The sequence below is a fragment of the Saccostrea cucullata genome, unplaced genomic scaffold (genome assembly GCF_032062105.1).
Source record: "Saccostrea cucullata isolate Sc308-1 unplaced genomic scaffold, CSIRO_AGI_Scuc_v1 ctg5267, whole genome shotgun sequence".
Classification (NCBI taxonomy): Eukaryota; Metazoa; Mollusca; class Bivalvia; order Ostreida; family Ostreidae; genus Saccostrea; species Saccostrea cuccullata.
The window spans coordinates 45,741-59,137 of record NW_026936304.1 but is presented as its reverse complement, the minus strand read 5'-3'; the positions used below and the strand labels follow the sequence as shown (position 1 = coordinate 59,137).

Genomic DNA, 13,397 nt, shown 5'->3' with positions numbered 1-13,397 from the left:
TTCAAGTAAAATATCCAAGTATGAAACAGAAGTGTCAGACTCTGTGGTATCTTTTATCTTATCTCAAGCTCACCAGGATATATCGTATCGACGTAGGAATGGAAATTACCATTGTTAATTGACAATACGTCGTCGAAATATCTAAATGTCGAGTTGAAGGCCACAGCAAGTGTTTTCTTCTTTTCACGCATATGATTTTGCACAAATTCTGCTTCATATGAATATAAAAATAGGAAATATTGCCTTCCTGCAAATATTTGCTGCAAGTCTGCAGCAAATATTGCTTCAAGCTTGCGGCAATGTAGCTGAAGAAAGCATGGCAGTTAATACAAAGCCTTGGTTTTTGCAGCAAGCTTGCTGCAAATATTTTACCATGCAAATGAGATTTACTGCAAGTCTGCACTGGATTTTCTAAGTATGGAAAGCTTGCTGCAAACATTGCTGCTAACTTGCAGCAAACAATTTCCACATGACTTTTGGCACATTCCTGTATACAAACAGCAAGTTCGAAAAAAAAAACTTTGGTCCTGACCTGTTTTATAATAGAGAAAATCCACCACATGTGTCTGAAATAGTGCAAGTGTTTTTTTATGTTTTTAGACAATATTTCCATACTCTTCTTAATTAAAGTGCATCATAGTTTTTTTTATATGTACAGAAAACAAAGAACTTTACACATAATTTTATAATTAAATACATGTATTGCAGTTACTAATTTATTTGAAAACATTTACATGTACTAGTAAACATAACTATAATACAGTGTAATTGATTTGGGACCTTTAATACATATAAGCAGCAAACAAATGTGATATTAAGATGAGGACTGAAATTCATAATAAGTAGATTTAGATTTGACCTGGCAGTTACAACAGTTACTTAAACATGCTTTTAAGCATAAAACAAAATCAGATCTTACCAATTAGATATTATGGTTGCCATTGTACACCTAGATGTAGAGTTTTGCATTTGTTTTGCATTTGTAATCCTTCAAAACAGTATATATTATTAACAAAATACTGAAACATGTACAACAATTCAAACATTTCAAAATGGCGAATTCTGTGTTAACCAAGAACAAATTGCATTTCATTGGCTGATTTGACTTGATAACTGTTCTTGCGAACTTGCTGCGAACATTAGATTGGTGTGTATGTTTCTTGCAATGTTCCTGCAAACACGTTGGGTTTCTACGAATTTGTTGCAGGCTTGCAGCAATTGCTGCAATGTTTGCCGCAAGATTGCAGGTAGCGGCAACCATCTGCGAACAAGAAAATTTTCTTCCTGCGAACAATTTTGTTTGCTGCAAGCTTGCAGCAGACTTGCTGCAGGCCTGCAGCAAACATATCAGTTTTGTAAGGGGCACTAAACTTGTATATTCCCTAATGTAGATTTTCCAGAGGTTATTGAAATCCATGAAATTCCGATTATTTCCATACTAGGGTCTCTAGAACTTTTTGGAATTTGAGAGGAAATTTGGACTTAGACATTTTGATGCTTGAAAAGATTTCAAATTCTATCGAAAAGCTAATTATTTTAAAATACACTGAAAAACTCGGTTATAACAAAGTCACTGGGACCTGGAAATTTACTTCGCGATATCCGTATAAGGAATTCGTTAAAGGATGACTGCACTTAAAGATATGCGAAATTTGCGTCAAAATAAACTTCTAAAACAAACACTTTTTGTAACGGGAAGGGAGAAAATGTATGGCTGGACCAGGAACCGAACCCGGGACCCCTGCATCTCTAGTCAGGTGCTCTACCAACTGAGCTATCCAGGTCGATATCCACGGCCCAAACCATTACATTCCTCCCTCCTTAAATGGTCTTCGCCCTCGAAGACACAACCAAAGGTCTTATTAGCCCCTGGCAGGACTTTCACCTGCGACTCCAGGGGTCGTCAACGGCACCAAATCACTAACAGCTTTCCCCTTGTTTAATTCATTTAAAAGAGTAAGTTCAGTAGGAGTTGCCTTCATTCACTTATAGATGTCAACTTTCTGTCGTGTTACATGTTATAGTTTACCTTTACTTACATGCCTTTCAGTGTCATCAATTACACAGAACTACACTCTCGGATATTTTTCAGAAATAAAAAAAAAATTACTGAAATCTCATCTTACAATTAATTGAGTTGACAAGGACACAGAATAACTTTTCAAAGGCTTCAAAACTTCTATTTAAGGACGTACGCAAGGTACCTTACCTACTGATAATTTTTCAGTATAATCTTTATAAGATTAAAGTGCCATCAGATTTTCATAGACAAAAAATCAGCGTGCATAACCAGGGGTTTTTGGAAGGTATCAAATTATGAAAATTTTTGTTTTAATCAAAGAATATTGTACAAAAACTACGAAACATGAATTCCAGATTTTTTCCCATCAAAATTTGTTTTAAAAGAGGTGTACAAATCCATCTAATTATAGACATTAAGAGTATTGCACACAGGTCCTTCGTATAGTGGAACTCTTCAACTCCGGGGAAGAGCCCAATAAAGTTCAAACTACGTTTCATATGACCTTAAGAAGTCATTTAAACCAAAGGAAGTCAACGGATCATATCAGAGACAAGAGACCAGCGATAGAAAACAAAGGAAAGTTGAATGTTTTAAACGGTAGATACATGTAAATTATATTTTGTATTTTAAAATATACTTTTTCATAACTCTACTGAAAGTATTTATAGGGTACCTAATATTTAGATTACTGTAAACCAACTTTTATTCGGGGAGTTTCGCGACCTTATTTAATTCGCGAATATTAATCGCCCATTCATTTTGTATTGTGTTTATAGAGAATTTCTCCTCTGTCGTGTAAATTAATCGTTGTTTATTGCTTTCAAACTGACGAATCGCGAATAAAAGATGACGCGAATAATAGTTGGTTTACAGTATCCAGTTTAAAATCTACTCTTCCAAATTACGGTAAATAAACTTTGACAATCATGTTTACTCTAAATACAGTGTAGTTTAAAATGACATTTTGCCCCTGGTATGGACTATTCGAGTGCATATACAGTGTACCTTTTGTCCTGTCCGTCTGTCGGCCTGTTAATCTTTTTGTCTGCAAAACCTTGTCGATAACTATTTAATTGGTTAGAACTAGGGTTTTCATATTTCACTTTTATATTTCTTGTGTCAAGAACTTTCTTTGGGTACCAAGATATATGACCTCTTGACCTAGAGATTAACCAACTTTTTCAATTTTATAATCACTTTAACCTGGGTCGCAACTTTTGAACACTTGGTGCTATAGCTTTCATATTCCACAGTTGTATTTCTTGTGACAAGATCCTCCATTGAATATCAACAATTTCTACCTTTGATTTTGACACACTTTTTAAACCTCTGACCTTGTTCATAACATTGAATGGATTTCATACTGCATAATTATGTTCCCCAAACGAAGTTGGGGAACATATTGTTTTTACTCTGTTTCTTATTATTATTATTATTTTTCTTCTTCTTCTTCTTCTTCTTCTTCTTCCTGGGTACTTTTTTGTCCGGGAGTGATCTTGTAAACTACACATCCGACTTAGGTAAAACCTTTTTAGGGTCAGTAGGCATGTTATGTAGATTTGCGGAACGAATGTCATTTTGCGCGCACGTGCTTGCAAGAGCGTGCACGTGCAACACGTGAAATGACCGATTTAATTGATATAGGCGTAACTTTTTACATTTTTGATGAAATGCTTTGAAACTCATAATATAAGGATAGATTAGTAGCATATACAATATAACATGGTCAAAATAGCAAGATCTCACGCGCATGCACGTGCGCTTCGCTCTGATTGGCTAAAACTAAAGTCTCAATATCTTTCTTGTTTTTTGACGAAATCTTTTTGAAATTTTGAACATTGCCATGCATTACGATATCCTACATGATATATAGCAATTTTCATGAAAACACGTGCATGCACGTGCGCTGCAATCTGATTGGCTTAAACTTTAAATAGATATAACTCCCTTGGTTTTCAACCAAACAGGATGGGGTTTGGAACATAGATAGATATAATCGACTTCTACAAGAAGGTATGTCACAATGCACATACATTTACGTGCATGTACGTGCGCTGCAATCTGATTGGCTTAAACTTTAAACAGCTATAACTCCCTTGGTTTTCAACCAAACGGGGTGGTATTTAGAACATAGATAGATGTAATGGACTTCTACAAGAAGGTATGGTCATCTTGCACATGCACGCACGTGCGTGCACGTGAAATGAGTCAAATAAAAAATACACTTGAATGAGCGTATCTTTTAATACTTTTGGACTAAATACTTTAATATTTAGTATATTAAAATATATAGATTGTGTAGACAAGATGATATGGTCATTACGCATATGCATTCACATGCGCACGCGTGCAATGCTAAAATTTGAATGAACTTTGTACACTTCTTGGCAAACGTTGTTAAAGTCTCAAATGCATAGAGTTTGTCTTATTTAATGAAGCTTACAGGGAATATGGCACCGAAAGGGAGTTGGGGAGCGTTTGGGGAACATCTGTAACGGTCCCCGTTACAATTAGCACTAGTTATGTGTATTACTTGGGACAAGATCTTCCATTAGATACCAACAAGTATGACCCTTTGACATTAGAGTTTGAACTTTTGAAAAACTTGACCCTTGACCATCACTTTGAATGATAGGTGATAGGGTTTTCATATATCGCAAGTATATTCCTTGTGACAAGACCTTTCCTTTGGAACTTTTAATGTTGACTTTGACATTTGGCATACTTTTCAAAGAACTTGTAAGATTTTTCAATAACGTTTCAATTGTTGATGCTAGGACTTGTTATAACTTTTCAAAGTTTGATGTTAGGGTTTTCATATTTCACAGTAATATTTGCTGAGACGAGATTTTTCGTTGGATAGCAATATTTTTAATCTATTTACCTTCGATATTGACTTACATCTGGAAAACTTTAAATTTAGCCATAAGCTGCCATATGGGGGCAACAGTGTTTCACATACACATCTTTTTTTTTAATTTCACAACTTCAACTCCTTTAAGGTAGGATTCTTCTCTGGTTTCTGGCTAGATGGAATATTCAAAGTACATTTGTTGATATGTCTTACATGTATATATTTAGATGTACGAGATTTAAAAGACCATATTTTTCTTTCCTCATCACAATTATACAACTTTAAATAGAAATGGTGAACTGCGTTTGAAAACTAGCAAGGACTATATTTTTAGCGGAATGGTGGCGTATGAAAATATCTTCTTTTCTGACTCTCAAAATTATTATAGAACATTGAATTTAGTTATAATTTTTACGCAATCAAAGACTAGACGGAATTTTCAAATGTAAGTTAAATCAATAATAAGGGACTAAAGTTTTAAAATATATCAAATAAGTAAGATTTTTCACACATACTAGAACAATGTTGGCTTTTAAATGCTTCAAAACTAAGTACAAATTTGAGCCAAAAATCCGTAAAGAGTGTTATTTCTCTCTTAGTAAACGATCAAAACTTTTAGTTTTTGTATCGTTTATGTGACAACTTTACTATATGTGAAAACTGGAAAAAGTTAAATATAGGAAGCATATAAAAATAACTAATAAATCCTTAAAAATTTTTAAAAGGTAGAGGAAATTCGGATTAGCAAATATCCATTTTATTTAAATTATCCATGTCAATTTGGTAATATCATCTTATAGGCCATTTATGGTAGTATCTTTTGTTGCAAAAAGAAAAACATTCAATCTTTTGAATTACAAGTAGGAATCGCATGATTGGAAGCAGTAATTTTTTATTCTTAATGCCGATGAAAAAGGTAATGAACTTGACCTGACCTTGACTCTAATATTAAACGGTCAAACTTAATCTCTCTGATACCATCACTTAGTGATATTGTCCTCTTGATTCTGTGAAAATTTCATTAATTTTTAAATACAAGAAATGTGAGAAGAATCTTACCTTAAAATATAATCAGTGATAATTTAAACAAGAGGCCAAAGGGCCTTATAGGTCACCTGACCATCAAGTAGCAACTTTCCAACAATTAAATTTGATCTTTTTTTAAACAAGAGGCCATGAAATTTGATTGCGGCACCATTGCTTATCATTACTATATAAACATAGCATGTTTATTTTGGCTAATTCTTAATACCCAGAGGTAGATCAGGGTAACAAAGGGAAGAATATTTCATGCATTTCCACTTTATAACCAATTTTGCACCCCATCCCACAGGAACCACTGACCCTGGGGCCACATATTACAAAATTTTGAAAATTCTAGCATCAACTTTATTTCATCATAAATGGGTGATTAATACAAAAGAGCAGATTTCAAAGCATTAATTTCTTGTCAGACTATGCCCCCCCCCCCCCCCCCGTCCTGGAATTAACCATTTTGGAAGAGGCATCTTTCTTCATCATAAATATGCACTTAATAGACCATTGGCATAATACCCTAGACCAAAGGGAAAAATTTTCAAGGTTTCAAACATTTTCACCATATATTCAATAGAGTCCCATCCCAACACCAGAACCCCTGACCAAGGGGCCTGAAATCACAAATTTGGAAGAGGCATTCTTCCTCATCATAACTATGTACATAGTTCATTGCTTTTATTCCCAGGAGCAGCTGAGAAGATTTTTAAAGAATTTATGCATTTTCACTATATGATCAATAGAGCCCCACCCTAACACCATAACCCCTAATCCTGAGGCTCTGAAATTCACAATTTTGGAAGAAGCGGTCTTATGCAGCATAACTATGTATTTGGTTAGTTTATTTATTACCCAGGAGCAGATCAGAAGGTTTTCAAAGAAATAATGGATTTTTACCATTTGATCTATATAACCCCATCCTACACCAGAACCCCTGACCCAGGGGCCATGAAATTCACAATTTTGGTAGAGGATTCAAAGCTAATTACAATCATGCCAACAGTTTGACTGCTTAATGTCCATGAGTAAAGAAGAAGATTTTTTAAGATTGCATTAATTTTAAAGAATTTGGCCGCACCCCTCAGGCCCAAGGGGGACAGGGACCATGAAATTCACAACTGTTATTTCCCTGTACCCATAGATGCTGTATACCAAATTTTGTTGAAATTGGTTCAGCGGTTTCCAGAGAAGAAGCTTAAAATGTTCAAAAGTTTGAGACCGACGAATGACGACGGACAAAAACAGATAGCAATAGGTAACCTGAGTTTACTCAGGTGACCTAAAAAGGGATTTATCCTAATTCTCTATATGCACAAGATGTGCTTGTGAAACACTGATGCCCCCGTATGACAACATAACGAAGAATAAACTTTTCTTAAACGCAAATTTAATATACAATGTATTGGTACCCAAAGTAAGGTATTCTCACTACAATTATGAAATACAAGAGGCCCATGGGCCTTATAGGTCACCTGAGTATCATGCAACAACTTTCCAACAATAGAATTTGATTCGTGTTTTAAACCAGAGGCCATGAAATTCACATTTTGAAAGTTGCACTATTGCTTATCATCATACTTAAGTAGCATGCTTACTTTGGTTAATTAATACCCAGAGATAGATCAGAGTAACAAAGAGAAAATGCATTTTCACTTTCTCAGTTGTGCACCCCATCCTACAGGAGCCACTGACCCTGGGGCTGTAGTGTGTGATTGATTATACTTTACTCATATTTTATGTTCTAAGAAAGATAACTCTCATTTATTTAATTGTGATTTGTCTCCCTTGTACTCAACCGGAAGTTGATGTTATAAATAAAAGTATGGCTGATTAGTTTGTGTTACATCAGTACATGTGGTTAAATCCGATATTAACTTTGTATGGGACACTACATCTGGCGACGAGGATAAACCAGAGCCGAGCAATGGCAGATGCGAAACCTATTTTGACCGATGTGAATAGGATTGATAAGTTTGACACACATGGAGATGTGAATTCGGTAGGGATCCGTTGGACACGGTGGGCACGAGCATTTGAGCTCTTTGCAAGCGGAAAGGGAATAGAAGACCCAGCGCAAAAGAAAGCTTTAATGTTACATGAGGCAGGGATGGACGTACAGGATATTTTCTACACGCTAGAAGTTCCCGAACCGGGTGATGGAGAAAACGTGTATGGCGTGGCGTTGGCGACATTGAATAAACACTTCACTCCTCAGGTAAATCACACGTTTGAAAGGTCACAATTTCGCGCTATGGCACAAACAGCGACAGAAACTGTTGAACAATTTATCACTAGACTGAGACAGAAAGCTGTTTATTGTAACTTTACGAATATTGATGAAAGTATACGTGATCAAGTGATAGAGAAGTGTTATTCTCAAAGACTGAGAAGGAAATTGTTAGAGAAAAATAATGTGACACTGAAACAACTGAGAGAAATAGCACAGAGTTTGAAAGCAGCTGACAAAAGAGCAGTGACTATGGAACACAATCCAGAACAAGAAACAGTTAACAAAGTGAGTAGATACAAACATAAACATGACTCTAAACAACATGATAAACCAGACAAAAAGTGTTTCGCATGTGGTAAATACGGTCACATTCGTACGTATCCGAAATGTCCAGCACGAGGACAGAAGTGTCGGAAATGTCACATGGATGGACATTATGAAGCATGCTGCAAGACCAAGTCAAAGACAAAGTGGCACAAAACTAAGAGGACAGCAGTCCGAAATATTGAAACTTCAGAAGTAGAACAAGGTGAGGAGTCTGAGAGAACTTATGTGTTTACTATTCGGAACCAGGATCGTTCAAAGAATGACTTTAGTGTTAGTATATGCGGTATTGATACAAAAGTGATCATCGACTCAGGAGCTTCAGTGAATGTTATTGACAGACACTTATGGGAACAACTCAAGGAACAAAAAGTGAAATGTCACAGACAGGCGAAAGCATCGACAAAGAAACTGTATCCCTATGGTAGTAACAAACCACTGCCGTCGCAGGAAGTTTTGTTGCTGATGTGTGTACGCGAGACCGGGGTGTGTCAGCCGAGTTCTTTGTTGTAGAAGAAAGTGGACAAGCTCTCCTAGGCTATGATACTTCTACCCAGCTTGGAGTACTACAGATTCAAGAGACAAGTACTGTTGCACCAGTGCACACTGTGAATAGCACAGATATTAAAACAGAGATACTAGGGAAATTTCCGAAAGTGTTCACAGGACTTGGAAAACTGAGAGATTTCCAACTTAAAATTCCAATTGATGAGTCCGTACATCCTGTAAGTCAGTCCGTACGTAGAGTACCGTACCATTTACGCAGTAAGCTAGACCAGAAACTGGATGAACTTGAGAAGATGGATGTTATCGAGAGAGTCAAAGGGCCAAGTCAATGGGTATCACCTATTGTGGTTGTACCAAAGAAGAATTCAGATATTCGCATATGTGTCGACATGCGTAGAGCTAACGAGGCAGTCGTTCGTGAGAGATACCAAATTCCTACTGTCGATGAAATCTTACAGGACTTGAATCAGAGAAAAGTTTACAGTAAACTAGATATCAAGTGGGCCTATCATCAGCTAGAGCTTACCCCAGACTCTAGAGAAATAACTACCTTTATGACACCAAGAGGACTTTATCGATACAAACGTTTATTGTTTGGAGTGAGCTGTGCTCCTGAAATGTATAACAAAATCATTCAACAGACATTAGGAGACTTACCTGGTGTGAACGCAATATATGATGATGTTGTGGTCCATGGATCAACAGAACAAGAGCATCGACGTAACCTAGAGTCAGTGTTGAAACGTTTAGAAGACTCTGGAATGACTTTGAACATTGAGAAATGTCAATTCAATATGGAGAAGATCGATTTCATGGGATACGTACTCTATGAACATGGTATCGGAATAGCAGACAGCAAAGTTCAGGCTATTAGGAGTGCCAGGACACCACAGTCAGTATCTGAGGTGCGCAGCTTCTTGGGACTAGTCAATTTTGCGGGCAGGTTCATACCAAACCTGTCCACTGTAGCAGAACCCTTAAACAGACTTTTGCGTAAAGACCAGTCATTTGCATGGGGACGAGAGCAAAATGAAGCATTTGACAAACTTAGAGACTGTTTAGCTAATGTGTCAACTTTAGCCTACTTTGATGTGAATGCCAAAACACAAGTTATTGCAGATGCAAGTCCAGTCGGCTTAGGCGCTGTTTTAGTCCAGGAACAACACGGGAAACCTAAGATTATCTCCTATGCGAGTAGATCCTTAACGGACGTCGAACGCAGATACGCACAAACTGAGAAGGAAGCACTCAGCTTAGTGTGGGGATGTGAGCGGTTTCACATGTACTTGATGGGGAAGACTTTTGAGCTGTTAACAGACCATAAGCCACTAGAGTTCATTTTCTCGCCAAAATCGAAACCATGTGCACGTGTAGAGAGATGGTTCTTAAGGATGCAGAACTACAGTTACACAGTTCGTCATATTCCGGGTAAATCAAACATAGCTGATTCATTGTCAAGGATGTTGTCAACAGATACACCAAATCCGAAGACGAATGATACTGAAGAATACTTACGCTTTGTGATTGAGGAAGCTGTTCCAATCGCAATGACCGTATCTGAGCTTGAGAGAGCATCATTGGAGGATGAGGATCTCAAGAACTTGAGAGAATGCTTGATAACAGGGAAATGGTACCAGTTACAGAACAAAGAATATTTGACAGTAAAATCATGTGTACTGTTGGACATCTGATACTACGAGGGACAAGGATTGTCATACCTAAGTCATTACGCGACCAAGTACTGGCACTAGGTCATGAGGGACATCCTGGAATTGTTATCATGAAGCAGCGATTGCGATCCAAGGTTTGGTGGCCTAAAATGGACCAAGACATTGAACAGTGGAACAAAGCTTGTTATGGATGTCAACTAGTATCACAACCTGAAAAAGTGGAACCTATGCACAGAACAGAATTACCATCACGACCATGGGAACATTTAGCAGCTGATTTCCTAGGACCATTACCATCCGGAGACTACATTTTTACTATCGTCGATTATTATTCACGATGGATTGATCTGGCTGCCATGAGATCTACAACAGCGGAGAAAATGGTCGAAGTGTTGACAAAGATTTTCAGTACACATGGATTACCTGTTTCTATTACAACAGACAATGGACCACAATTTGTCAGTGAATATTTCAAAACATACTGTGAAATAAATGGAATCATTCATAGGAAGACCACCCCATTGTGGCCACAGGCCAATGGAGAAATTGAACGTCAGAACAGATCAATATTGAAGAGACTGAAGATTGCACAAGCAGAAAAGAAAGACTGGAAATCGGAACTTTAGACTTATTTGCTGATGTATCGCTCATCACCACATACCACAACAGGAGTTGAGTCCGGCTGAGTTGTTGTTCCGTCGAGTTATTCGTACAAAACTACCAGATATCTACACATATCGTGAGACAGATTACAGAGTTAGAGATAGAGATGCAGAGAAGAAGGCAAAAGGGAAGATGTATTCTGATGCTAAGAGAGGACCTACACTTAGCGACATAAAACCTGGTGATCTTGCTTTGATGAAGAAGAACAAGGAAAACAAGTTATCTACGACATTTCATAGTGATCCATTCAAAGTTGTCGAGAAAAATGGAAATAGTGTTGTGTTAGAATCCATGGAGGGAGTTCATTACAAAAGAAATGTGTCTCATTTGAAAAAGTTTGTGAATTCCAAGGAATCTGTGAATGTGTCAAGTGAAAATGTGAATGAAAATGTGTTAAGTGAAAATTCCAATGGAAATGAAGATTTGTGTTCAGGAAATTCAGTTCCTAATCAAATTGCGAGCGATAAAAGTGTGATTTCAGATGATGTCCAGGAAGCGTCATCAGGAAACTCATCAGCAGAGGAATCCGACAGCAATGTTCAAGATCCAACGACAAGTTCACCGCAATTAAGCCGTCCAGTTCGTCAACGCTCTTTGCCGGTGAAATTCAAGGACTATGTAATGAAATAACATGTTCTATGTAACCTGTGTTTAAATATAAATTTTCAATGATTTAGAAACACTGTAATGATTCATAGACTGTGTTAAAGTTAAATGATAATTAGATTTGTTCATTTACAATTTATTTGAAATGATTGCTATTTGTTTAAATGAAAAGGGGGAGGATTGTATTGCATGATTGATTATACTTTACTCATATTTTATGTTCTATTTAATTGTGATTTGTCTCCCTTGTACTCAACCGGAAGTTGATGCTATAAATAAAAGTATGGCTGATTAGTTTGTGTTACATCAGTACATGTGGTTAAATCCGATATTAACTTTGTATGGGACACTACAGGGGCCACATCTTTCAAAATTTTGGAAATTTTATTCTGTCATGTTGTTGATTAATACATGTACCAAGGTGCAGATTTCAAAGTATTAAATTAGTTTCGGACTATGTATCCCCCAAAGTACCTCTGTGCCAGGGGCCCGGAAATTAACCGTTTTGGAAGAAACAGCTTTTTTGTCATAAATATGTACCAAGATCGTTTGGCATAATATCAAGGAGCAAAGGAAAGGACTGAAAAAGAACTCCTGCATTTTCACTCTATAAACGTAAGAACCCCGCCCTAACAAGAAACCCTGGCCAAGGGGCCCTGAAATTCACAAATCTCAAAGAGGCATCCTTCCTCCTCATAACTGTTTATATAGTTCATTGGTTTAATACCCAGGTGCAGAAAAGAAGATTTTAAAAGAATTTATGCATGTTCACTATATAATCAATAGAGCCCCAACCTAACACCAGAACCCCCATACCCAGGGGCCATGAAATTCACAATTTTAGTAGAGGCAGCCTTATTCAACATCACTATGTACTCTGTTAGTTTATTTAATATTTTCAAAGGAATAATTCGTTTTTTACTATATCATCTTGATAGCCCCACTATAGCACTAGAACCCCTGACCCTGAGGGCAATTAGATTCACAAATTAGTAAGAGGTAGCCTTCCTCAACATTACAATGCAATTGGTTAGTTTATTTAATGCCCATGAACAGAGAAGAATTTCAAAGAATTTATGCATTTTCCCTACATACTCTATAATAAATAGCCCCGCCCTAGCACTACAGCCCCTGACCCTGGGGCCATTTTTATACGGGGGCATAAAACTTGATGCTAACAAAAGAAAGTGACCACGATTTTCTTATTTGGAAATTTGAAGCGAGACTATAAAGATTTAATAGTACAGAACTGGTGTTTTATCATTATCGATGATGAAAAGCTAATGTTTATCGCAAATTTACGGAGTTCTTCCGTCGATACCCTAGAGATTCTTATTCAATTTTAACGTTCCTCTCGAAAATTTTCACTCTTATGGAGTACGCCACCACTTGCCTTTGGAGAACTGCAAATTTTTTCCTATATTCGGCAGTCAGAGCCATTGAACAGGGACGGATCTTTTTTCGTGCAAGTGCCTACTGCGACAA

The 13,397-nt window shown here is 36.9% G+C and overlaps 1 protein-coding gene across 1 annotated transcript; it reads left to right on the top strand.

Moving 5' to 3' along the window:
* The first annotated feature begins 10,753 nt into the window (after nt 1-10,753).
* On the top strand, nt 10,754-11,269 carry LOC134245347 (uncharacterized protein K02A2.6-like). Its single transcript, XM_062727645.1, has one exon. The coding sequence runs from the start codon at nt 10,754-10,756 to the stop codon at nt 11,267-11,269; it is 516 nt and encodes a 171-aa protein (XP_062583629.1).
* The last annotated feature ends 2,128 nt before the right edge of the window (nt 11,270-13,397 follow it).